This window comes from Diabrotica virgifera, chromosome 8 (genome assembly GCF_917563875.1).
Source record: "Diabrotica virgifera virgifera chromosome 8, PGI_DIABVI_V3a".
Lineage (NCBI taxonomy): Eukaryota > Metazoa > Arthropoda > Insecta > Coleoptera > Chrysomelidae > Diabrotica > Diabrotica virgifera.
In genome coordinates this window covers 132,074,574-132,102,217 of record NC_065450.1, presented here as the reverse complement: position 1 = coordinate 132,102,217, position 27,644 = coordinate 132,074,574, and the positions used below count along the sequence as shown (strand labels likewise).

Genomic DNA, 27,644 nt, shown 5'->3' with positions numbered 1-27,644 from the left:
TAATCGAATGAACTATCTTTCAGTAAAGTTGTCCCAGGAACGCAACTCATAAATATTGGCAATATCATTTTAAAGTCTTCTCTACTTTAAAATGTATAATTTGTCTGAATTGCCAATATAAATAAGTCAGATTAAATAAATTATTAGAAGAATATTATTTTACTTAGCAACATTTTTGTTTATTTAGTAGTATTTTGTATTTTGACAACGAGACCCGATTTGGGCGTCGAAACGTTAATAAAATTATTTTTTAAATTTAATTGTGGCTTATTTCCCATATTAATAGTTAATCATAAAAATGCCACAAGGAAATAGCTTCAGAACAACATTTATTATTGTTTTAGATTCAATACAGAAAGTTTAAGTTAAAATGACAAATTATGAATTTTAATAAGTAAAATGTAGTCCTTAAAAGCAGACCATATTTAAATTTATTATCAGGCAGACAGGAAAAAATATGATAGACTATAAAAACCCGTGTCTCCATAACATCCCGAATATCAAAAAAAATTATAAAAGTTAGTATGAAGATTACAAAAGGGTTATAAAAGTTCAAAAAGAATATCAATGTATATTGTCAAACAAAAATTGTATGGCCAAACAATAAGGCTTGCACGCAATTTTCCTCTCGTGGCCATATTTTAAATTTAAAAAAAGATATCAGATTTTCTTTAAAAGCCATTCCTATTACAGCGAGTATTTCATTGGCTAGAAGTAGTGACGAGTATATATGACGTCATCATTAGGTTTGGTGACATTGAAAGTTAAAACTGACGTCTTTTATAATATTGGAATCAATCTCTAGGTTAAATATTTGTATGGATCTAATCTTCTTCTTCTTTTAATTTCTTGGCCTCCACCTCTTAGGTACTGGATTGATGAATCTTTGTACCATGGAGGCTAAATATGTGAAAATATTATTTTCAAATTATAATCTGGAAAAACGAAATACAGATATATTTTAGACATTTATTTAAGCAGTTTTGTGGTTTTTATTCTTAAGCTGACAATGCAAATGTGTGAACATAAAAATAGTAATATTGAAACTGTGGGAGCAAAATGATTAAATATTGAATTCTGACCTGTTTACGCTTTTTTTGGAATAAATTCATTTTTATTTTAATAAAATTTAATTAAAATATCCAACAATTTGACAGCTGGTATTTTAAACATTTTTCTTTTTTAACCAACGTCACTTTCTTGGGACCGTGCAAGTTTTGTCTAAGAGCTAGTGAGCCCTCCGACTAACGGTCTTCCTGTAAGGCTAGAAATTTGTATAGTGATAATACATAGCACATCAAGGCTAAAAACCATGACCTGGCAGGCATCAGCCCTGCACGTGTATCTACCAGGTTAATCAAAAAATTCATAGTTTAGGGGGAAAATAAACTTTGAGAGCATAAGACCTTGCCAGGGGAGGGGAAAGATTAGGGTTTTTCCTAAAAATTTTTTTTGCATCGGACAAAGTTTTTTTACGTTTTTTGAATCATTCCAAACAGAAAAGGTCTTTAGTGATTTTTCTCTTAGGTTAATAGTTTTTGTTAAATAAGCGTTTAAAAATTTTGAAAATTGCTAAATCGGCCATTTTTAACCCTAAATCGGACATTTAACTAAAAATTTGAATATGGCCAAGGTAGGTAGATATCCTTTAAACATTGATTGATGAAATCCCGAAGAGTTTTTCGCACTACAGTATCGAAAATCCCTTTGTTTTTTAATTGCTAATCAAGCGGGCGCGACACTGTAGTATAAGTGAGGACGTTTGAGTTTGCATAAATTCATTATCTCGAGAATGGGCAGCTCTGAAGAGAAATCCTCTGACAGATCGATTTTTATTCTTAAATTAGGATTTTCTGGCATATATAGGTAACTGTGTATTTACTATATATACTATAAAACATAACTGTGTATTTACAATTAAAAAAAACGTACCTATCTATTTATTGTATTATATTATATTGTATTATGTTGCTATTTATGTTATTTATGTTATTTACGTTAATATGTTATTATTTATTATTTTATATCATATTTACCGAAACAGGTGTATCCACACCTCTCGAAGACCTTCGGGTTAATTTATTCACTTTAGCTGTAAATATATAAAAAGATTGTACCTATTATTGTTGAATAAATTATTATTATTATTATATATATAATACTAGTGACGTCATCCATTTGGGCGTGATGACGTAATCGATGATTTTTTTAAATGAGAGTAGCGGTTGTGTGATAGCTCATTTGAAAGGTTATTTAATTTTCTATTTATTAATATAAACATTAACTTAATTATTTATACAGTGTTTACAGAAAAAATATTTTTATTAAATTAATTTAGACAAAAAGAAGAAAAAAATTTTTGTGCACCCTGTATAAACAATTATGTTATTGTTTATATTACTGAATAGAGAATTAAATAACCTTTCAAATGAGCTATCACACAACCCCTACTCTCATTAAAAAAAATAATCGATTACGTCATCACGCCCAGGTAGATGACGTCACTAGTATTATATATATGCCAAAAAGTTATAATTTTAAAATAAAAATCGACCGGTCTGAGAATTTCTCTTCAAATTTGCCCATTCTCGAGATAATGAATTTATGCAAACTCAAACGTCCTCACTTATACTAAAGTTTCGCGCCCGCTTGATTAGCAATTAAAAAACAAAGGGGAGTTCGACATTGTATTGCAAAAAACTCTTCGGGATTTCATCAATCAATGTTTAAGGAATATCTACCTACCTTAACAATATTGAAATTTTTAGTTAAATGTTCGATTTTGGGATAAAATGGCCGATTTCGCAATTTTCAAAATTTTTAATCGCTTATATAACAAAAACTATTAACCAAAGAGAAAAATCACTAAAGACCTGTTCTGTTTGGATTGATTCAAAATACCTAAAAAAAACTTTGTTCGATGCAAAAAAAATAATTTTAGGAAAAACCCCTAGTCTCCCCTCGCCTGGCAAGGTGTTATGCTGTTCAGAATCGCCTCTAATTGTACACATTTCTTCTAAATAACTTACTCAAACACATACTTAAATTTAAACTTTACAGGAGAAAGTATATTTTTCCCATAAACTATGCACTCTTCGATTCACCTGGTAGATACACGTGCAGGGCTGATGCCTGCCAGGTCATGGTTTTTAGCCTTGATGTGCTATGAATTATCACTACACAAATTTCTAGCCTTACAGGAAGACTAGCTCTTAGACTAGTTCGGAAGAGCGCGACACCTGGATTCATAGCTCAGCAACATTTTTAGCACTTTTAATTATATTGGCCAATAATAATGGCCGCGCTACTTTTCCCCAACACGACTCTACCTTATCGGCAAAGTCTACGAGAAGTGTACGGCAAATTGAAGCTGTAATTACAAAGAAACAAATATGTATGTCTTGGTACTCACTTTATCACGCTTAACGAATTACGGGATCTGGATTTCAATGCATATTTTTTTTTATAATTCTCGTATCAAAGTTACGCGTGAAGTTAGTCGTATTGATGACAGTTGGGGAAACGTCCGCGACCCAATAATAATAGTCCTAGTTACTGGAGAATTGTCAAGTCCATAGCCCAAAAAAGAAGAAGAACAAAAAGAAAGATTGAGGTTATGTTATTAAAAGGTAAACATTGTACTACAAGCAAAATACCATTGATTAAATTCACTTTAATAATTGCATATCATATCAATATTGTGGAGGTTAAAGTACTTGCACACAGCGAATTCTTGATTGTTTGATTAGGTTCGTAATAATGTTGTTCTATGGTAAGTTGAGTTAGGCCTTAATTTTAAGAAATGTTTCTGTGTCAGCAACAATAAGGCACAGCTCCCAAAGGCCGTAAAAGAAGAAGAAATAAAAACAACTTTACAACTACTATAAACAAACAAAAATCTTAAATAACCTTCTATAGGAAAACATGACTTTGACACTTATATTACAGACAGTTATCTTTGTTTTATACTCTCAAAGACAAAAGAGAAACAGTGTAGCCGGTGGCTGCTGTGGTAAATATAAATATGTTTTTTATTTGGCAGCAGTGCTTTCCTGCCAAACTGAACGATAGCGAAAAAAGTAATATATGAGAAAAAATGTGTTGAATTTATTTGCCGTCAAGTTTGTATACCGGTGGGTTATGATGTCATTAAATCTATGACGTGCACACCTAATTGTTTGACTTTTAGTTTACAACACAATAATTCTACTAAAATATATTCCCTAAAACGATGTTTTTCTTAAAAATATAAAATATATAAATAATGTTACTGAAATATTCCGTATTCATTAAACTATTTTAAAATATCATTACGTGTACGTAACGTGAATTCATATGCAGGTTTTCCACTTTCAATTACCCAAATCGATCCTGTTTCTGAACTTTCCAAGAGTTTCATTACTTCTGTGGATACATGTTCGGGCCTAAAAATTAAAAACGCCATTGAATTTATTTTATAATTCTTCAAATATTTCAGTTATTTGGTTTATCTAAACAAAAATGTTATTATGTGCATCATTAATTTTGAAGTCATATAAGATTTTAAGAATGTCGCAAATCATTGCATGACATTTTAGTTAAATCTGACAATTCAAAGAATATTTATATTTATATAAATCTAAGAATAAAAAACCGCTAAACGCCTTAAAAATGAGTGGCGCATATAATACAATATTCCTGCTACAAAAGATCTGATATGAATATTACGTGGCGCGATAATGTATTTTCATTTTGATGCAAAACAAAATTCTAGTTTTATTTTAAAAGATTTTTCCATAATATTTGCTAAATTTGAAGTAAACGCGCCACAAAAGAGTAACTTTGATACAGTTTGAATTTTGAAACTCTTTTGTGGCGTGTTTACTTCAAATTTAGCAAATATTATGGAAAAATCTTTTAAAATAAAACTAGAATTTTATTTTACATCAAAATGAAAATACATTTTCGCCCCACGTAATATTCATATCAGATCTTTTGTAGCTGGAATATTGTATGCGCCACTCATTTTTAAGGCGTTTAGCGGTTTTTTATTCTTGTATCAGGAGTTTTTCAAAGTTATTTATAAATTAAATGTATGAAGTTGAAGGCAATGTTCCTCTATTACTCGTTAAGCTTTATAAATGGTCACCTTTGTCGCATTATCTCCCAAATGATATATTGTCCATCGAATATACACTAGATTTTTTCTATTCGAAATAGATTGAAAAAAAATATTGAGATGACCGGTAAATGGAGTCGGGTTGCCCGTTGCCAGATCAAATTTAGCGTCGTAATCACTACAACTACATAAACCATTTCGGGAATAATCGTTAATTGGATTATACCTTTGTAGCTTAATAACTTCTAAACGGCTTAACCGATTTTGATCAGTATACATGAGTTTGAAACGTATTTACCAGTAGTATCTGATGGATCTAAGGTCAAGTATGATAACTGAAGCTATTACAGGAATTATTGAGCTTGAGAAACCGTTTTTCTCGTAGGAAATAAATTTGATCATACTTATGAAGCCTATAACTTAAAAATTCGAATTTTCCCGGATATGACATATACACCGTTCGATTCGTCTAGAGTCTTTCTACAAACGCTCAGTTATTGGCGCAATTCGTAGGTTGAAATTTTGAGTAATTGTCGAAAAACCAAAATTTTCAAAGTATAGTTTTTCAGTTGTTCGGCTATACTGAGCCGTGTATATGTCTGATTCTGAAGGCTTAAACACCGTTTGAAATCTTAACTCAACACTATTGATTTGGTATATTTACGGTTCTCGTGTATCTTCTTGATTCGAAGATATATACCCCCAAAAAATATGCCGTTTTGTACCTACCAAGTCCTCTAGCTGGTTTATGGGTGGTCAAAAGTCACAAACTACACCGGTTCTGAATCGGCCCTGACCCCCTCTTCAAACACAGAAAAAAAATTCAAATCGGTGTAACTTTCAAACACACATACATATCCACAAACATTTTCCCTTTTTTAAATAAAAATTGAGTCATATTTCTGAGCTCGGTAACTTTTGAATGGTATAACGGATTTTCAAAATTAGACATGCGTTGGAATGGTAATGATCAGTACTATTAGAGGCCGCAAAGGTCGGACTTAAATTTTTGAAGTTTTTGGGAGTTTTGGGGACTAGAACGAAAAACAGACCCTAAATAGAAAGGGCCGTAAATCCACACCCTTGGACCAAAATGGATGGTTGGCATATGAATGGGTGAGTCCTTTCCTGAACTTTAAGATGGGACTTGGCCCACCTTTCAAATCAGTCAGACTTAGAAAATCGAAAATTTTGTGTATATTATATTGTCGCGTGTAGGGGGGTGTTGCTGTGCGCCACTGGCGAGAACTGCCGTTCTCTGGTAATAAATATTCGCATATAATATCATAAGAGGGAAAATGTTGCCGAAAATAATTTACGACTTGTATGAAAGTTTGTTGGCTGGCAATTTTCGCGAATTAAATATTGACAGTTAAATCACGAGACGTTAGTCGAGTAATTTTGTCAAAATTTCATAAGCGAAAATTGCCAAAAGGCAACAAATTCGAATAAAACTAGAAGAAAATTTTGTCGGTAAATAATTTTTTCTCGAGTGATATTCGATAAGACTATTTCACAAGACAATAGTTAATGCACCATATTAACGAAACATAATCTTTATTTATTTGTTAGCAATATTAGGTCTGGATCCCGCGTATGAAAAAAAAGTTTATTACTAGCAAGCTGAAAATTTGTTAATAGCTTAAGGCTGTCTAGTCGGACAAACTTTGATATATGGGAACACTGGAACAGGGGAAGTTTTAATTGTGGAACAGGTGAAAAATTTGGAACGGTCAGTCCACGAAAACGGCACATGTATTTTGTCCTACAGAACAGACTTAAACTCTCCGAACAGAGATTAAACTCTCTTCACAGAGCTATTTATCATCACACATAAAATCACACATAAAATCACACTGCTATTTATCATCAAATGGGCGTTTTATTGAGTGGAACATGTAGAATATGTCAAATGACAGGAATTATGACAGGTGATAAGTAGCAGTCTGATTTTTGCATGAGAGTTTAATCTTTGTTCGGAGAGTTTAAGTCTATTCTGTCGGAAAAATAAATGTTCCGTTTTCGTGGTCTGACCGTTCCAAATTTTGAACCAGTTCCACAATTAAAACTGCCCCTGTTCCAGTGTTCCCATATATCACAGTTTATCCGACTAGACACCCTTAAGCTTTAAACAAATTTTAAGCTTGCTATTAATCAACTTTTTTTTCATACGCGGGATCCAGACCTATATTAAATGTACAATTAATATAAGCTATAGAAGTTTGCCCATTCTTTTCTACCAAAGCATGATTTTGTGTATTATTGACCAGCACCATTTGGGAACTCGAAGGTCCAGCTTCATTTGTTGTTCTGAGATTTTAGATCAACTTCTGGTGGTGACTGGAATCCAGCTGCAGATATGGTTTTAGAGAGCTTGCATTTGAGTGATCCTTTAACTTAATTAACTGCTGTTCAGAAACACCTTGCTTGAATAAGGCTGACACAGCTGAATATCGTTGAGAATGGTTTAATATGTTATGTTATTTTTGTTTCTATTCCAATTTTTTCAGCTGACATTTTTGTCCACTTAGATACGGTATTGATTCCAAGTGGACAGTTTTTGAACCAAGATCCATCCTTCCAGTTGGGGTGAACGGTTAGAAAGAGTCTGTGTGATAAAATCTTTGGTCCCCCTTTTTCCATTAATTTCAAAAATAATCTATCTGGGCATATATTTTCGTTTGATGAATTTCTTACCAGCCATTTGATGCTTGCCAAACTTTTCGAACCGCCTTGATTTGTTTTGAACATCAGAACATCAGAACATTCAGAACATCAAATTCCTTGTGACATCAAAAAGTGAATCTTGCAGTTTACGGCCTCATTGCCTCTCCAAGCAAGTTTAAATGAGCAAAGGCGAAAAACCTTTTTTTATGTGCTCAATTAATAGCTTTTCGGTGGATAATGCTTTTGAATTGAGTTTTCTTTTTTTTGAACACTTTGAAGCTGCCTCTGCTTAGTCTGCCCCTTAAACCATAAACACTGTTTTTATGGTCTAAGATTTGGCCAATCTTGCACATTTGAAAGATATACATATCTGTGAAACGGTCGATTTTTATGCCGTACTCCGTAAAATATTTTTCTTGTACCATTTTTGCTGTAGTATTCCATATTGACTTTACAGACGACTCTTTATAGTCGTCGCCATTGCCTTTTTTCATGTTAAATGCATAATTCTCGAGAATGTTTGCTAGTTCCGTTATAGCAGTACATCTTTCAAACTTAAAATTTCTTACCCGTAGGAACTCCAAAAATTGAGTCCAAATAGAGCTTCTGGACCTATGCGTGTTCAATGGGACATTTTCCGAAACCAATTTTTTTATTTCTTCACCTACTGACATCCAAATTTTGATTTTTCGTCTGGATTAATTATATCTGTCTAAAATTGACTAAGCCTCAATGACGTTTGTCAAACTGACAACAGTAGAATATTATTACCTTCGTGAGGGATCTGTCATAATTTTATCGCTGAGAAATAAGAGTTTTGTCAGTAGGAAACATGGCGTTGCTATGTCGTTTTATCAGTTAAAAATAATCTAGTGAAATAGTCGTTGTTATATTTGCCTGAATATTAATTTAAAGTATTTTAATAAAGAAATAAATAAAATCTATTATAAAATAAAATTTTCACTATAAAATGTCAAAATATAGTAACCTAGAACGACAATTGTAATTTTACCCCTTGACATTGTGAAAGCGTGCAACTACCTGTCAACGAATACATAATTTTCCGAGTTCTATGAATATATAATAATCACTAACTTATGTTTTTTCTGTAACTTACAACTTAATACGTTAAGCCGGACTCAAATGGCTCGTGTACTTGGCGAATATTCGTCACTTGCGTATACTTGCCATGTCGTGTGAGTGGGTTACTTGTGCAATTATTTGTCACTCGTTGCCACTCGTTCGTTTTCCATCTGTTGTCGGTAAAAATGACCTGAGTCAAAGGGATCACGATAATTCGTACACTCCTTACGTACCTACATACTTATCTATACTTACTAAAAACATCGGAATAAATCAATTTTTAAATACACCACCTAGAGACTTGCAAGTTTTTCCGTTCAGGATGATGTCAGGAAAAAAGTGTATAATAGAAAAATAGGTGGAAATGCATAATTAATAATTGCATTTTAAAGTGCATTTTATCATGCATCCAAAAGTAAATAAAATGTCAAAATAAGCATAGGGCCAAGTTTTGTTACTCGGGGGGCTTTGGGGGTCGCTGAACATGACTACGACATCAGAATCTACCCACTGAGCACCTGGTGCCGAGAGTCACTGCTAAGGCACGTTATCTGGAGGTTCCAGGGATATCGGCACTAAAGTGATGCAATCAGTTTACTTGGAGGTTTGCGGAGTCGCTGAATACGAATATGCCATCAGAACCGACCCCCGGAGCATCTGGTGCCCAGTGTCGCTGCTATAGCACATCATCTTCTGGAGTTTCGAGGGTTTTCGGCCTTAAGTTGATGCAAATTGATTACTCGGGAGGTTTTTGGGGTTGCTGAAAACGAATACGCCACCAGAACGGATACCCGGAGCACCTGGTCTATAGGATGACGTCATGTTCTGTAGTTTTGAGTGGTTTTAGTACTAAATTAATGCAAACATACTACACGGCGGTTTTAGTGTTTCTGAGCAGGAATCTGGCCTGAATACACTTATTTTGACATATTAGTGCACTTTCGGATGCATATTATGCACTTTAAAATGCAAGTATTCATTTGCACTTACTTTAATATTGTAGAGTTTTTTCTGGCATCCTGAACACAATGAAAAAGTTATAACTTTCTAGGTGCTGTATTTAAAAATCGGCTTATTTTTCCTAGATCTCCTGATCTATTTATTAGTAATCACACCACTGATTCATCTGTCAACGTCGTTATGCCAAATGTTTACACTCGCGTACTTGTAATAGCGTCCTGCTCACGGTTATTAGACTTTATTACGGTTGCCTTGACCGACGGTGGTGGGGAGACTTATATTTTTGACTTTACGTCACAAGAGTACACATTCCCATATTTTTAAATGATTTTCGATCATTGAATGTGTGTTATTGTGTATATATGTGTATTATTTGTGTTATTATGAAATAATAAGACAAATAGTATACATTTTATCTTATACCGGGTGGTGAATCGTAAAAAGGGCCATAGAAAACTCAATGTAAAATTCTAAATTGTTGAATTCCTGCTTCCCTAATTATTTTACATCAAAAGTCATGAGAGAATACTTGTAGAGAATTAAAATCTGTATTAAAATCAAAAGTTAAAATTGTTCTACAATTTAAATGGATTACAAAATTTTGAAAAATATGATACATTTGCCACAATAGATATGCGTGTAAAAGTTAGGCCACACGTTACTATTTAACTGACAGTGCTCACACCATTGACTGAATAAAAAACCTTTATTATTAATAGTTTCTCCGCAACTGAGGGTATCTTATCAATTGTATTGTTTTTAAACAATAGATAATAAAATAAAAATATTGACAGTTAAAAAATGTGAACATTATTGCATTGTGTCTGGCCTAAGTTTGGGCTGAAAACTAAAATGTATTACATTTTTACAAAATTTTGGAATATGTTTAATTACGTAGACCAATTTTAATAGTTGTTTTCAATACAGATTTCAATCCTCTACAAATAGTTTCTAATGTCTTTTGATGTAAAATAATTAGGGAAGCTGGAATTCAACAGTTTAGAGTTTTACATTGAGTTAATGCAAAATTTTGATGCATGTCAAAATTCTCAATGTGTTTTAATTGTATTCATTTTTTTCGAATCCTGAGAAAACTAATAAATATTTTTTAAATATTTAAACTCAGCATGAAAGACTACATTATTACCGAGGGCCGAAAGTCCCTGAAAACTTCTATAATGTTTATTTTAATAAGTTAGAGGGCTGAAAATAAAAGAGAAGTGTGATATTTATTTTCAAATATCTCATTCAATATAAACTGCTTGTTTATTCTAAGGGGCTTTCCGCCATCGGTAATAATGTAATCTTTCATCCTGCGTTTAAATTTTTCTAAAATACTTGGTTTTCTCAGGATTCGATAAAAATCATATTATGATTCAAATGACAGTACACTCTCGTGACGTAATCGCACCCTTAATGTTCATTGGTTAGTCGATCTAGGCCAGTGGTTCCCAACCTTTTCCCCATGATCGCCCCCTTAGACAGGTTTCACCGGTTGTGAATACTATAATCGGCCCCCTCCCCAATTAAATTGAAACAAAAAATTATTCAGTACAATATTGATTTATTTTTACATTTCGTAAAATGATACATGGTAAGTCATCATTCAATCTTCGCTTGTCCACTGCTGGACATATATCTCTCTCATAATTTTCCCTCTATTTCGATCTTGTGCCTCTTGCATTTTGTCCACTGTTGGTGAACATGGTTAGTAATAATTGTTAATTTCTCCCTTGGGCCTGGTGATACTCACATAATTTCTTTATGTCTGGTTCAATGTTGGTTCATAGCTATGTACCTCAAATCCCCTCCAAGGTGGAGGCAATATGTTTGAAGATCCTCAGAATAACCACATGATGATTTCTGGGGAATTTGGTCAGACCTCCTCTCTGTATATTTTCTTCAAAAATAGATAGTTTGTCAATGAATGCTCCGACTACTCCCTTCGCTTTGGCCATATTTATGTTCTTCCTTTGTAATTCCAGATTCGTTCCATTTAATTTTTCAGAAATATCTGATAGTTAAACGATGTTATTTCGCTTCTCTTGTAGTGCTGTACTCAATGTGGGGTCAGTAGTTATCAGAAATTCGATAATAGTATCCATGAGACTGCAGAACCGCCGTAAGCAATTCCCTTTCGAAAGCCAGCGGACTTCCGTATGTAGTACTGTAGTAGCAATGTATTAAATATCTCATCATTTTCTTTACAGAGTGTCAGAGTGTACGAAATATTCCATCATTCTTTGGTTTTGCTTTAATTTTATTTACCTCATCTATGACAAGAACAATATTTACATATGAAGCACAGACATAGACCTTCACGAAGGAAAATATGGAAAGAATGGCCAATACTCAAAGGGCAATGGAAAGAAAGATGCTGGGTATCAAGATAAGTGACAAAAATAAAAATACATGGATCAGAAATAAAACCAAAGTGAAAGATCTAAACAAATATGCAGCTACTCTCTAGTTAAAATCATGATAAAACAACAGACAAAAAGACGGAAGATGGAATGAAGCGACAATCCACTGGAGACCTTGGGACCGTAAAAGAGGAAAGGGCAGACTACAGATGAGATGGTCGAATGACCCAAAAAGATACGCTGGGACCAGATGGACAGGATTAGCACTGAACGAAGAAGAGTGGAAAAATAAGGAGGAGGCCTACGTTCAACTTTAGACAAATTAAGGGCAAAAGGTAGATAGATGACAAAACGACCACAATTTTGGCGGCCGTACACTTTTTGTTAGAGTCAGATCGGTAGGGTCGGTACCTACTCTCATCATTCTTATCCCACTTCTATCCCTTTCTCTTTTGTGCGGATGTTCGCCCAATACGAAAGCTCGATAAAAGGAAAATGCAGAATTAATTATAATGTATTACTTACCTATAGAATTAAATTGTATCATGATTCATATAGCCCTCTGTTACTAGACGAGATGATTGTCTTATTATTACCTGCATTGGTGTACATTTAATTACTTTTTATTATCCTATGGATATCCGATCGAAAGTATAGTTTTTTCTTCTCTATTTCCCATTTCTTTTTTCACAGATGCTAATCGCCCACCTTATCGCCCCATTTTCTCTATTGCCCCCCATATTGCCCCCTTCGCTCTATCGCCCCCCTGAAAATCTCAAATCGCCCCCAAGGGGGCAATCGCCCCCCGGTTGGGAATCACTGATCTAGGCAACGGTAGTAATGTCTAAGAACCGTGCGTCCTGCTTGCCATCGCAATCGCAAACTCGTATACGCTGTGAGCTCGTACGTAGAGGGGATAATTACAAATTCGCGAGCGCCAGTAGTGGCAAGTCTGTAAACGTTTACCGGAAATTTGACATAAATGTCAAAGTGAATAATTTAAAATTAAAATTAAAAACATTAATTATAAAAAATATTAGTTTACCTTAAATATACTTACGTCTTAAATACTGAATTTAAGTTTTTTTAATGTTCCGTAATATGTAATTATAAATTAATCTTGCGCCATCTACACGATAATTGTGAAAGTATCCGAAGTAAGAAATTCATATTTTATCAATAGAACGTCAAAATGATTAGCAAAATCTTAAAAAAATCGATTACAATTTAATTACTTTTGCGTTGTAAATATTAAGCGATAATAATTAAATAATAAATTTAAAAAATACCGCTAACAGTTGAATTAATAACCGCTAGGAGCGACACCAGCGAAGCTCAGAGCGTATACTTGCGAAGTAGGCGAATAATTTTGTACTTGCTAAGTACACCAGTCGTTTGAGTCCGGCTTTAGAGAGAATTCGATAAACTATGGCACACTGAAAGAAGGATTTGCTATGAACTGTAAGTTGTTCGGCCACTGCTGGCGCAGAGACCTAGTTAAGCAGAAAACGTCCAACCCGCAAATTGTCAAAAATGAGATTTTAATAGATTTGTTCCAACCAAAGTCGGAAAAAGTTTGCGAACGTCAGGTATCTGTGCATTTTTATGTTATTGAGCAAAATGCTGGTTCCTCCGGTTGGCCCAAACCTATTAAAATCTCATTTTTGACAATTTGTGGATTAGATGTTTTCTACTTAACTACAGTCGGAAAAATGAAAGAATACCCATGAACGAACATATAAAACACGCTGTATTTTCCTGTCACCGTGTCACATGGAAAATTGTCCAGTGCAAGTACATGTAATAATAATTATTACATGTACTTGCGCTGGCCAATTTTTTGTGTGACATGGTGACAGGAAAATACAGCGTGTTTTATATGTTCGTTCATGGGTATTCTTTCATTTTTTCTACTGTACATCCGTATGTCCTACAGTAAGTATATTTCGAGAATTTTAGAGTATTTTAGATTATCGCTAGACACTCGAAAGCTACTGGTCCACTCTACTATACAGATAAGAATGACGCGAGTAATTGCTCTAGTAATGAAAATATGAAACACGTAATATCTAAATTGAATTAAAAAAAAGTTTTTATAACCTTTTTTGTGGGATCGGTACTTACCGGAGGAACCGCAGATGTTCGGATACAATAGCATCAAAGCTTTGTAAAGACAATGAAGTCGACTTTACTAAAGTAACAAGACATTTACCCAACACGCACACTGCACATTATTACTCCCATGAATTAGTGATAAGTTATAATCTAAAACATCATTTCGAAATTGACTGGCCAGTTGGTTGTGAAAACCAGTGCCAATAAAACACAAAACCAACACACATAATCTTGTTTGCACATTTTAGACGGAATTGTTTGTTTGAATAGCAGTTTTGCCTGTTTTGCTTAACAAGGTTATGAAAATATTTAGCTTTTTGAAACAGATTTCTATTATATATTTACCTGGAAAATACTTGTTAGAACTAGATTAATTATTACTTAAAATTTAATGTGGTTCTAATAAGTAAGCTCTAGGAGATTAAACATAAGCGTATATTTATTGAATCCCAAGTATTTGATTATTAGGAGAAACTGATGGCTTACGTTAGCGATACTCCAAAACCTAAAACTTTCAAGTAGAAAACCCAAATCCCAATCCCTAACAAAACTCTCCTCGGTTCCATGACTGCTAAAAGGGAAGGTGAGCAATTTTAACATTTAATTTAAGCCAAGAACAATTATTTTTAATTAATTAAATAAAAAAAATTTTCTTTTTTCTGTCAGCATTAAGATATATACAGTTTATCGAGTTTATCCAAACCCTTTTTTCAGTGCGCCATTGATTGTCGAATTCGCTCTAACGCATTAAGCTCGAAGTGACAGAAAAAAACAATCCATAATGCGAATAAAGATAATTTGAAACAAAAGTAATCTCTCGTGACAGTACTTTCATAATGTTAAAATGATAAAATGACAATTGTAATAATTCTATGTTAGAAATTTATCAACGACGTAATATAAATAATAGGTCATTGGTATATTTGGACCAGTGGCGTAACAAACTCCGTCGGGGCCCCCCGCAGAATTTGAAGTGGGGCCCCTTTTAACCCGGGAGCAGTCGCGCCGTTAGGAAAAATCCAACTTTTTATCATTTTCCGTGATAACCTAATGAAAAATTTTGCAACATAACTTTCCACTTGTAATTGCCTCGAAGAAGATTGTAGTAATGCGTAGGATTTTTTTTAAATTTTTTAATTTCATTTTTATTTTTTTTGTGGAATTTATGGCTTTGCTGGGAACCAATTAGTTTTAGAATTGTTAGAAATAGGTATTTTTAACATAAAAAGCAAACAAAATATTATAAAATTGAAATTTGTTTTAAATTCATATTGTTAGATTTTGTTCTACGCGCGACTGCTTACGTGACAAAAGTGAGCGCGACTGCTCCCGCGTTAAACAATTACTTAATAAGACTTATTTAACAAAAACTTTTTTGTGTTAGCGTTATCATTTACTGTTCATAACAACTTAAATTTCTCATCTTTATTGGTATACAGACCCATTCCGACCCGGGGTGCAAGGGGGCAGCGTGAGCCGCCCTAATATAGGGAAAAAACAAAAATTTTATAAGGAAATTATAAAAATTATAAAAACATAAATATATGATTAAAGATTTACTTAAGTAGATTATAGATTAGATAACACAAAAATTTTGTAAGGAAATTATAAAAATTATAAAAACATAAATATATGTTAAAATCCATAAGGAAAATTTTCCTGTAGCCGGCTATATACCATTAATTACAAAAATTGAAGAAAAAGATCTTCTGCGTAAAAGGTATATTAGTTTAAAACCCCAATAAAGGGCTACATTAAAATACAAAACGTTTTCGCTCTAAAGAGAGCATCATCAGTGTTCTAAGCAAGCTCTACTATGTTTAAATATGCAATTATATCATTCCAGTTGAAATATTGTGAACTATAAAGGTAGGTACTTAACTCTTAGAGAGAAATTCATATTTTTCTACATACTTCGTATAAAGTTGGTAAAATGTGATATATTACGATTGAATCTTCGTTTTGAGATAATGCAGAGCTTTTTACATATAAAGAATCTGATAAGAATTTTATAAAGAATTTTTTCGTAAAATTAAAAAATTAATAATAAAATAGTTATTATAATTGTAATAAAATGATGTCGGTTATCGGTAATTTGAGAAATATTTGGAAAAATTTATTTTTTATTTACAAGGATGTAATTACATATTATACCCTATTCCACGAATATACGCCTGTGTTGGATTATTTCGACAACGAATATTTTATTGTGCAAAATATGAAGAACGAAAATAAATTGCAAATTACATTGTTGTTTAATGTAATAATTATTAGAGCCATTTACTTTCGTACTTCTTATGTTGCACACTGAAATATTCGTTGTCGCGATAATCCAAAACAGGCGTATGTTGGTGGAATGAACCATAAAATTAAAATCGTATACTGTTAAATATAAAAGTACTTTACCCTTGAGTTGATAAGCTTTGATATCTGATGGTTTACCTGGCTTATTTTGTATCTCAGATTTAAGACCATTCAGAGCATTTCATGAAGAATAACTTTTTTCGTAAAATTGATAATAAAAATGTTTCCCATATGGTTCGAAGACACGCAGACATACTGTATAAGTACTCAAAAAAATTTATTTTGAATTTTCAAATTGTAATGTCTGACAGGACCGCAACTATCATTGGGGCAACCGGGGCAGTGCCTCGTGGCCCCCGGCGAAGGGGGTCCCGCGATTTTAATCGCGTTATACTGCCTATAGGCAATATAATGTGATTAAGAAACCTACATTATAGCCGAAGAATGTAAGTAACATTATATGTAGTATATTTTTTATGAAAACAGAAAATATGTCATATTGATGGTAAATATTTGCAAAATATTTAGCTTAAAATAATGTGATTTCAATTTTTTTTTGTGTTGGTCAACTAAAATAGCAATATGTAGGTAGGTACAGGAAACTTCAGTCATGGGGTACATTAAAATGCGTTTTCAAGTGGTTAAGTATCAATTTTCCCGGACTCCTTCTGCTGGGTGATTAACCCCAGACCCCCGGTAGGGAGCCCCCAGATCACGTTTGCCCCGGGGCCCCCAACATCTTACTTCGTACTTATGGCCCTGATTTAATGTCATATTCGAATTCAGCAAAATCAAAAAGCAAATAGAAACATTTTTGAACAAAATAAAATAATGAATTCACCGATATCTTTTAAAATTATTTAATATAAAACAGTTTTATTGTTTAAAGAATTAATAAACAATTAAAGGCATCTGTGAGTAGAACTTTTCCCTTTAAGATAAGATATATATAAACTAACAAAAAATGTTTTAGAAAAATATAAGCTTGTTTGATTTTTTCCGAAACCGAAACAATGCAAGTTTTTCTACATTGACTCCCCTAAAGCGTTAAGTGTTATAATTTCCTTATCTTACCGTTTATATGTTGAGAGATTGTCAAATGATTACACTAGAAAAGTCGTCAATAATTGCTAAATAAATGCGTACCAAACACAAACATAAATAACATTCAATGCAAACAACCAATATGAAATTACTGACGATAATATTGTATCGAGATACTAAAAGTAGGTAAAGAACAGAGAGAAAGAAAACCCATTTTTAGATTTAAAAATATTCTTCTTAAATTCGGCAAATTGCAATTCTAGTATTTTTCAATAGTCACGTACAAAGCATTATATAGTTTATTGTCGCTGTCATAAAATTTCGGTAGGCCGGAAGGGATTAAGTTTCTAGATATTATGAGATGATTCACTTGGCAAATACGTCTATTAGTTAGAAATTTTTACGTTTTTAAATTTAAACAGACAACGTAAAATAATATAACAAGAACAGATTTTTACATAATATCAGATGACAAGATGGGGCCCTTAAGCGATTGGGGCCCCCCGCAAGCTTCATGCTGCGGGGCCCTCTGTTACGCCCCTGATTTGGACATTGTATAGTGAAATATTGTATTCTATATTTATTTATCTTTTCTTAAAATATTTTAAATATTAATATTCTGGCTAAATATTGATATTTATATAAACATAAATATACATATTCTGACAACTGTCAGATTTAACTAAAATGTCATGCACTGATTCGCGACATTCCTGATATCTTAATTGACGTCAAAATTAATGACGCACTGAAAAAAGCGTTTGGGATAAACTTTATTTTGTATTAAAAAATTAGGTACAGTCGGAAAATGAACGATTACCCATGAACGATCACATTAATCACCTATTTTGTATTTGCACTCTTTTTCTATAAAAAAAGTTTGTTATTTATAAAAAAAGACAGCAAATACAAAATAAGTGATTTATGTGATCGTTCATGGGTAATCTAATTTTTCCGACTGTACGATAATTCAAAAATTAAATATTTTTTTCAACAACAATATATAATTTTTTATACATTGTATAAATAATTCTGCTAATGTTTATATAACTGAATAGATAATTAAATAACCTTTCAAATGAGCTAGCATACGACACCTACTCTCATTTAAAATAATCATCGATTACGTGATCGCCCCAGATAAATAACGTCACTAGTATGATCTATACGCTCTGAGCTTCGCTGGTGTCGCTCCTAGCGGTTACTAATTCAACTTTCACCGGTAATTTTTAAATTTATTATTTAATTGTTATCGCTTAATATTGACAACGCTAAAAAGTAATTAAATTGTAATAGATTTTTTTATGATTTTGCTAATCATTTTGACGTTCTATTGATGAAATACTAATTTCTTACTTCGGATATTTTCACAATTATCGTGTAGATGGCGCTAAGGTTAACAGAAGATTAATTTTTAATTACATATTACGGAACATAAAAAAACGTAAATTCAGTATTTAAAACGTAAGTATATAAAAAATATATACCACAGCTTTGACCAACTTATATTTTTTATAATTAATGTTTTTAATTTTAATTTTAAATTAATCACTTTGACGTTTATGTCAAATTTCCGGTAAACGTTTACATACTTGCCACTACTGGCGCTCGCGAATTTATAAATATCCCCTCTACATACGAGCTCACAGCGTATATATGCCAAAAAATCATAATTTAAAAGTAAAACTCGACTGTTTCGGGGTGTGTAAATATGATTTTTTATATGTAATAATATTTTGATTTATATAAACTTGTAAAGTATATGATTTATATAAACTATAAAGTATAAGGAGCGTTGTCTAAGCTTTGTATCCGTTTGTACTCACGTTTGTATATTTTTTATTTCTTCTTCTAATAATTCAAATGCTTTTTCATATTCAGGACCAAAACATTTATCATTTCCAGCAAAAAAATTGGTATCTGTGGGACCAGGGCAAAGAGCAAACACCCTTACTTTTGTTCTTTCATAGTGAATTTTGTTGCCCCATGATACTGCCATTCCTACAATAAAATTTTATATAGATGCTGTATTATTAGGTAACATTATTAATAAAGAAAATGAAGCAGTTTTCGGAGAAATATCATCATAACTTTTTAAAGTGTTGTTAAAAAGCTTTGTTTTTGTTTTCTAACAAAAGTTACTTAGAATTAGTCAGTTTATCCATTTCCGGACTTATTTTAAACGTATGTTTTTCACCCCTAGAAAGGATGAAACTCACCCTCAGGGCAAAAGCACACATTGGCACAATATCACATTGACATACCAATAACCAATTTCATAACAATCCAAGCGGTTCTTTAATGTACAACAAAATCCGTGAGTAAATGGACTACTAACTAGTATAATTTAAATTTATTTTACACAAATATTATTCACAAGATATTCTTTTACCCAAGTAGCAACTAATTTTTTAGAGTTCGGCTCTGATAAATAAGTAGAAACAGTTGTTTGTCTCGGCTCTTGATATTTTGTGTTTAATTACGAATATCAAAAGTGTTAATTACAATCAAAGTGAACCAACAGCATTTAAGACTGTACGTTTTAATATTATAATATTAGTCAAACCTAAAGTCGCATCCTGAACTGATTTTATTGGTTTTTTATATGGTTTTATTTACCGTAAAAAACCAAAATTTATCAATAACAAACAACAACCAGTATTGTTTTTTGCTGGCACAGAGAGGTATTACTTTTATGTGACTGCGTAAAAATAATTAATGGATATGTCTGCCGATGTTACTATACAGAACGTCTCTCCAATGAGTAAATCTTACAGCTCAGCTGTTTCTCAGCAGAATATTTTTCCAACGAAAGAACAGGGAATAGTATTTAGTGCTATAGATAATGCCCCCATTCAAGATTACTTGATTCCGTTAGGCACCTTAATAAATCCAAAAGAAATTTTATTTCTTCTCGTTTATCCAATAACAGAATATGTATGTACCTAAGTAGCAAACTCACCGTAGATAACTTTATGGAGAAATATGGTTCTATACAAGTACAAGGAGAAACCGTACGAGCTAGACGACTTATAACCCCAGCAGAAAGATTAGTATTATCCAGTGTCTGCCCGACAATCCCTCACGATGTTCTCATCCGAGAATTGAAAGAAATGGGCCTAAATCTCGTCTCCCCCATAACCTTTTTAAGAATCGGTGCTTCTTTACCTGAATACAACCACATAAAAAGCTTCAGAAGACAAGTATTTATCAGCCCATATAGTGTCATGATTCCAGATTCTATTTTAATAAATTACGAAAGCGTCACCTACAGAATTTTCATATCTCAAGATAATCTTACATGCTATACATGTAAGCAAACAGGCCATATATCAAGCAAATGCCCAAACACCAACAATACAATATCTTCCACTCAAGCTCAAAATTCAACTTTACAGAACCCTACTTCAACGCTAATCTCCCACTCCACCACCGATAATGGTTCCCAATCACATCAAGCTGAAGACGGTGATCCAAACAACATAAATATTCAAACACCCTCTTCAATTTCTCCTACTCCTCAAAACCTACTGCCAACTTCTGAAGCGAGCAAAATAATTCCCACCGAAGAGAACATTCCCACTAAAAATCCATGTGAAAAAATGTCTGAAGTAATCGATCAACAGGCTTCACTCGGAATAATAGGAGAATCATCCAGTAAATCTGTGAAAAGAAGTATTGACGAAACGTTATCTCTTCCTATCGAAAATCTGAATACTAATAATCCAACGTTTGCTCTCCTTTAAACACCACATCAAACCAACATCCAAAAGCCCAAAAAACCTAAACGTACAGCACCTACTCCTGACGCACTTAAAATTTTCATGAATAAAAATTCCACAAGACCTCTGTTAAACTATGAACAGCTAATGATGCTAATTGAAAATACCCAAGGTAACAATTTTATTCACCTATAGAAATTATCAAGGAATACACAACCAATTTCCCCGGTTTAATAAACCTATTAACCATATCTTAACCATACCTATCAGACAAAACTACAAAACATCGCTTTACCCGACTTAAAAATAATTTTTTTTTATTAAGAAAAAGTCGCATCCACCTAATGGTTATTAGCGACGGAACAATACATAGATTAAACAAAAATGTGGTACAGTAATATTAAGTATAATACAAGTATACAAGTATAGTATAGTATATACAAAGGTAAGGTTACATGCATTATCTACAAAAACTTGTTAGATTTTATTAAATACATCAGTTGTTTTTAAAAAGTCAATTAAATTTTTTGGTTCTTTATTATTGTCACCCAGAACTGACATATTTGACACGATATTAAAATTAATACGTTCTTGTGTATATTTTTGGCATTCAATGAGAATATATTATGTTAGTTGTGTGTTACACGATTCACAAATAGATGGTTCAGATCTTGAGAACAAATATGAGTGATTAAGCCTGGTATGGCCTAGTCGTAGGCGGTTGAAAACTGCTTTCTCATAACAACTTTTATAAACTGTTTTGACTTTTTTAACTGTGCCTTTAATTTGCCTGAGTTTTGAATTTGAATTTTGCCGTTCATCGAGCCAGTCAACAACACTTTCAAGTCATTAGGGGCACATTTTAATATCGTTTCTGTATCTGCACTAATCACTGCACTACGCGCACTTGAGTCTGCATCTTTATTTCCACTAATGCCCACGTGGGAAGGAATCCAAATGAAGTTGACTATTCTACCATTTTGTTGAGATAAGTGAAGCTCCAACTTGATCATTTTTTCAATTGGATGATTTGGATATATTTTTTGTACTGATGTTATCGCACTAAGCGAATCAGAAAGAATCACTACTCTAGTTATGTTATTGTCTTTAGAAAACTTAAGTGCTCTGTAGAGAGCGAATAATTCGGCCTGATTGAATGATGTTGAGCATTGGTAAGCGATGGAAAAGTTCATCAATATTCCACTGTAAAATTGAGTTCAATGTTATGTTTCAGTTGAAGAGAGTTCACTCTCAGTAGTAGCGTCTTGACCGAGAAAACGTAGCAGTAGGGTTTTTAGCCTTGTAAAACGATATTTTGTAGCTCTGTCTGGAATATATTGATAAGAGACGGTAAAAAAATTTATGAGGCCAAGGAAATCAGATGTGAATTCCTTAACAATTTCGATAGGAGATTGGCTGCCTTGAATATTTTCAATAAGCATCATTAATTGGTCATAGCTTAAAATGGACGGTGTTGATTGTTTACTTAGAAATGATTCAAGCGATTCAGGGATAGGTAATGAGCGTTTAGGTTTTTTATTCTTTTGAGTTTTGGTTTTATGAGGCTGAGCAGGAAGAAGAAATGTTTGATTATTAACAATATTTTAGAGAGGTGGAGATAATGTTTCCTCTATGGTTCGTTTGGTGGAGGGACAGGGTAATTCTTTCGTGATCGCTAGTGAAGTCTGTGAAATTATCTCTATATTTTCGGCTGTAGCAGAAGATTCCAGTGGAGTGTTTTCGTTAGTTTTTAAATCTTGGGTTGCTTCAGAAACGGGCTGTATAATTTCCACTGACGAAGAGTTAGAGGTATTTGGTGTGGATACTTGACGAAATATTTCGGTATTTTTATTTTGATCATTATTAGAAGTTTGGTCTACTTGATTACCAGCATTGGTAGGAGAGTCAGAAAATTGAACAGTAGGGGGGGGGCTAAGGGTCCTGAAGGCTGAGAAGAAGAATTTTTATTGCTTGAACAGTTACTAGCAATGTGACTTGTTTGTTTACAGATATAGTATATAATGTTTGTGTACAGATATATTATAATGAATAATTTAGAAGAATTGAATCTCGGATCGTCGTGTTATGCGGACTAATAAACACTTGCCTTCTAAAACTTAATATATGGCTATATTCTGAAAAACAGGCACTGATCATTAAGACAGTGATTGGAGAAACTAAGTTTAGGCTGAGATGTTTTAATTCTTGGATGATTACTTCGTGTGGGATACTTGGACAAACATTTGATAGCACTATGCTTTCTGCAGGCGTTATGAGCCTTCTGGCCCTGACTATTTCCCCATGTACCTCAATACAACCATAGTTTGTTATAAAATCCTCAACAGCTTGCTTGCTACTTAAATACATGCCCATTCGATTATTAGATAGGCGGGACGTGAATAAGATATTTTTGGGATTTATTCAATTACCTAAAGGAATAAGGTAATCTTGAAGTGGTGTATTATTAATACCGCTAAAATCTATTGCGTTTTCTTTTCTTGGAAAGAAATTTTGCTGTGCAGCTGCGGTAGAATAAGATTTATTCGCTGGGGCATTCTGTATAGTAACATCTGATAACATATTGATAATTTATTTACGGTACTACCGAAACTAATTACTTTCGTTTCCTGCAAAAAACAAACCGGTAAATTGTTTATAATCCATAAACCTGTGTCTATTTACAATAACTGCTGTAGTAGACAGGAATGTAAACTAACGAAACTGGTTTAAATACGCAAATATACGATTAAATAGTATATGTGGTAAAAAACTTACAGTTTAAAGTTAGTTTGATCACTTTAACTATAATTAAAAAATAGTAGTTTCACGGGTAATAGGCAAAATATCGAGAGCCGAGGCACTACGTGTTTACAGCTTATTAACTTTTTCGGTATCCTTAAAAATAAATTGAATCACTATCTAGGTAAAGATATCCCTGACAGTGAATTATCTTCCTCCAGTGCCTAATTTTCAACTCTTTATTATAGTGAAATATTGATGGATTGTTCCATCGTTTCCCCATGTTTCAAATCATTGGCCTACAAGAAACTAACCTTAGTCCAAACACAAGTTACAATTCTAAGCAGATCAATTGATTTAGAAATAACAGAAAAAGTAATAGTAATTTTTTTTCTGGTGGGGTTGCCACTTTGGTAAAAAAATCATACGTAGCAAGCCTATTTCCTGTAAACACCAACCTCGAAGCAGTAATAATAAAACTGTCAGCACCCTCGACCCTCTACATTTGTAACATTTACCTACCATCAAGTGCAATATTAACTTTTGACGATATAAATAACCTTATCGAACAAATTCCAACTCATCGTATTATACTTGGTGAGGTCAATGCTCACAATAGCATTTGGGGGTCTGTCCGTACTGATACCAGAGGTAAATTACTGGAAAAGTTAATGTCTGACTTACAGCTTAACTTACTCAATGATGGGACTCCTACACGTTTTAATATTCAGACTGGAGATTCATCTGCAATTGACTTAGGTCTTTGTGACCCAAAGTTGTCACCCCAGCTCTTATCGAAAGTATTGACATATACATACAGTAGCGACCATCATCCCATTCTTATAAGAAATTTCTCTAGGCAACAATCGCCTTATGAGTTTCTACCCAAATGGAAAACGGAGTCGGCAAACTGGACAGAATTTAAAAACTACATAGATAAAGCTATGGAAAACTTTATTGTAAAAAGTAACGTCAATGATACTCTAGGTGACTTCAATAATATCATTATACAAAGTGCAGAACAGCCTATAGGTAAAACTAAAGCGCCAAAAAAGCATTTACCCGTACCATGGTGGAATCGTGACTGTAGTGAAGCAATTCGGGCAAGTAAAAAAGCTTTCAATAAGTACAAAAAACATTAAAATATAGAGAACAAAATAGAGTACAAAAGACTTAAGTCCAAAAGTCAACTGTTAATTAAACAGGCCAAAAAAACCAGTTGGATGAAATATGTTTCCAATATAAACAGTTCTATGCCAATAAGTGAAGTTTGGAAAAAAATACGCAAAATTTCCGGTTTCCACCAATCACCTACAATATCTAGCTTGAAAGTAAATAACCAAATCATTACATCACCAACAGAAATTTCCAACATATTGGCACTGAATTATAAAAAAATATCTTCCAATTAAAGCTTCGACCCCACTTTTCTTGAAAACAAAATACAACTTGAAAATTATAATATATTTCCATACGAAATTAGCCAGAATCCTCTAAATCTCCCTCTAACATTTCATGGACTTATAGATTTGAAAGATTCTAGTCCTGACCCAGATGATGTACCATCTATTTCTCTGAAACAGCTTCCAAATTCAGCAATAATGGTAATGCTACAGATATTCAACCTCATATGGCAGCAACACCAGTACCCCACAATTTGTGCTAAGGCTATTGTTTCCATTTCTTAAACCTCAAAGTCCCCGTCTAGATCCCGAGTCCTACAGGCCTATAAGTCTGACATGCTCCATGGGAAAATTACTAGAAAAAATTGTCAATGCACGGCTCACCTGGACACTTGAAAAGTCAAATTTACTGATACATGAACAAAATGGTATTAGACAAAACCGATCCGGCATAGATAATATTCTAGACTTAGAAAGCGATATTCAGTAAACTCTAGCAATTCGACAACATTGTATAGCAATATTTTTTATTTAAAGAAAGCATTCAACACGTGCTGGAGGTATAATATTTTGAAAAAACTGCACTCATGGAATATCCGAGGTAATTGTCTAGAATTAATTAAAAACTTTTTGCGGTACAGAACATTTCGAGTAAGGGTTCAAAATTCACATTCAGAAGAATCTATTGAAGAAAATGGGACTCCTCAAGGATCAATAATTAGCCCAACACTATTCGTAATCGCTATAAATGATATAATTAAAAATTTGCAAAAACCTCTGAAAGCTCGCGTTTATGCAGATGATTTAGTAGTTTACATCAAAGGCAAAAACCCCTCGCTCGAATGTCGAAATCATTACAAAACTTTCTACAACAACTAGAACAATGGTCCCATGGCACGGGATTTAAATTTTCTGTCTCCAAAACAGTGGGAATGGTATTCACCAATGAACACGCTTTCAGCACAACAATATTGAAATTTTATAATTCAGCTATGATGTTTAAAACAGACGTAAAATTTATGGGAATGTGGTTGGATCAAAAACTGTCTTGGAATAAACATATAAATCAACTAATCGCATCTTGCAACAAAAGATTAAATTTATTAAGAACATTATATAACAGGGACTGGGGCTCTGATTATGATACCCTAATTAGCCTATATAAAGCTTTAATTAGATCTAAAATAGACTATGACTGCATTGCGTACATATCTGCGTCCGAGAAAACACTAAAACCTTTAGATTGTATACACAATGCAGCATTAAGACTTGCCTTGGGAGCATTTAGAACCACGCCGGTAGAGAGTTTGTATAGTGAAACCGGAGAGCCTTCTTTATTCCACCGTCGCATTTATTTAACATTAACTCATGCAACTTCTATAGCTTCAAACCCAAACAGACCTCTTTTTGATAATACATTCAATAATAAATATACGTCTCAAAATAGACCTATTTCACACAAACCTTTCTATGAGAGAATTCGATTTTATCTAAGATATTTAGAAGTAAACTTTCCAGATATATTCCTAATAAATTTGGACCATCCCCCTCCTTGGAAAACTGATACTCCCCAAATAAATTATAATCTTACTGCATTTAGTAAGCACTCAACAAATCCAGCTGTTTCTAAAAATAACCTTAATTCAATCATAGCCAAACAAGAAGATAATTGCTACAAGATATACACAGATGCATCAAAATGTAATACAGGAGTAGGTGCTGTATATGTAACCCCTAAAAATCAATATCATTTGAGGCTTCCCAAATATTTCAGTATTTTTTCTGCTGAACTTTATGCAATACTCAAAGCTCTTGAACATGTCAACACAAACAAAATACCAAAATGCTTGATCCTCAGCGATTCACTCGGTGCTTTACAAACTTTAAATCATGTGTATCCTAAAAGCCCCCTAGAGAAAATGGTAAAATATGAACTAGAAGAGGCTCAAGAAAATTCCAGACGCATTACCTTCATATGGATCCCATCTCATATTGGTATTGATGGAAACGAAGCAGCAGATCAGTGCGCCCGTAAAGTGTCGGAAAGTGTCGAAACATAGGTAACGGAGTGTCATAATCTCGCGGGTGACATAAAATCGTACTTTAGAAATCTAATCACGTGTAAGTGGAACCAAGAATCGAAATA

General features: G+C 33.2%; 1 protein-coding gene across 3 annotated transcripts in view; it reads right to left on the bottom strand.

Annotated features, from left to right (window-relative positions):
• Positions 1-557: 557 nt before the first annotated feature.
• LOC126890523 (15-hydroxyprostaglandin dehydrogenase [NAD(+)]-like) overlaps positions 558-27,644 on the bottom strand; it is a 136,654-nt gene continuing 109,567 nt past the window's right edge. For all 3 annotated transcript variants that reach the window (XM_050659528.1, XM_050659527.1, XM_050659526.1), the window contains exons 6-7: positions 19,461-19,635; positions 558-4,424 (exon numbers count right to left, since the gene is read on the bottom strand). In XM_050659528.1, the coding sequence (XP_050515485.1) occupies positions 4,295-4,424; positions 19,461-19,635 (305 nt within the window). In that variant the 3' untranslated portion in view covers positions 558-4,294. The remainder of the gene's footprint in view (positions 4,425-19,460; positions 19,636-27,644) is intronic.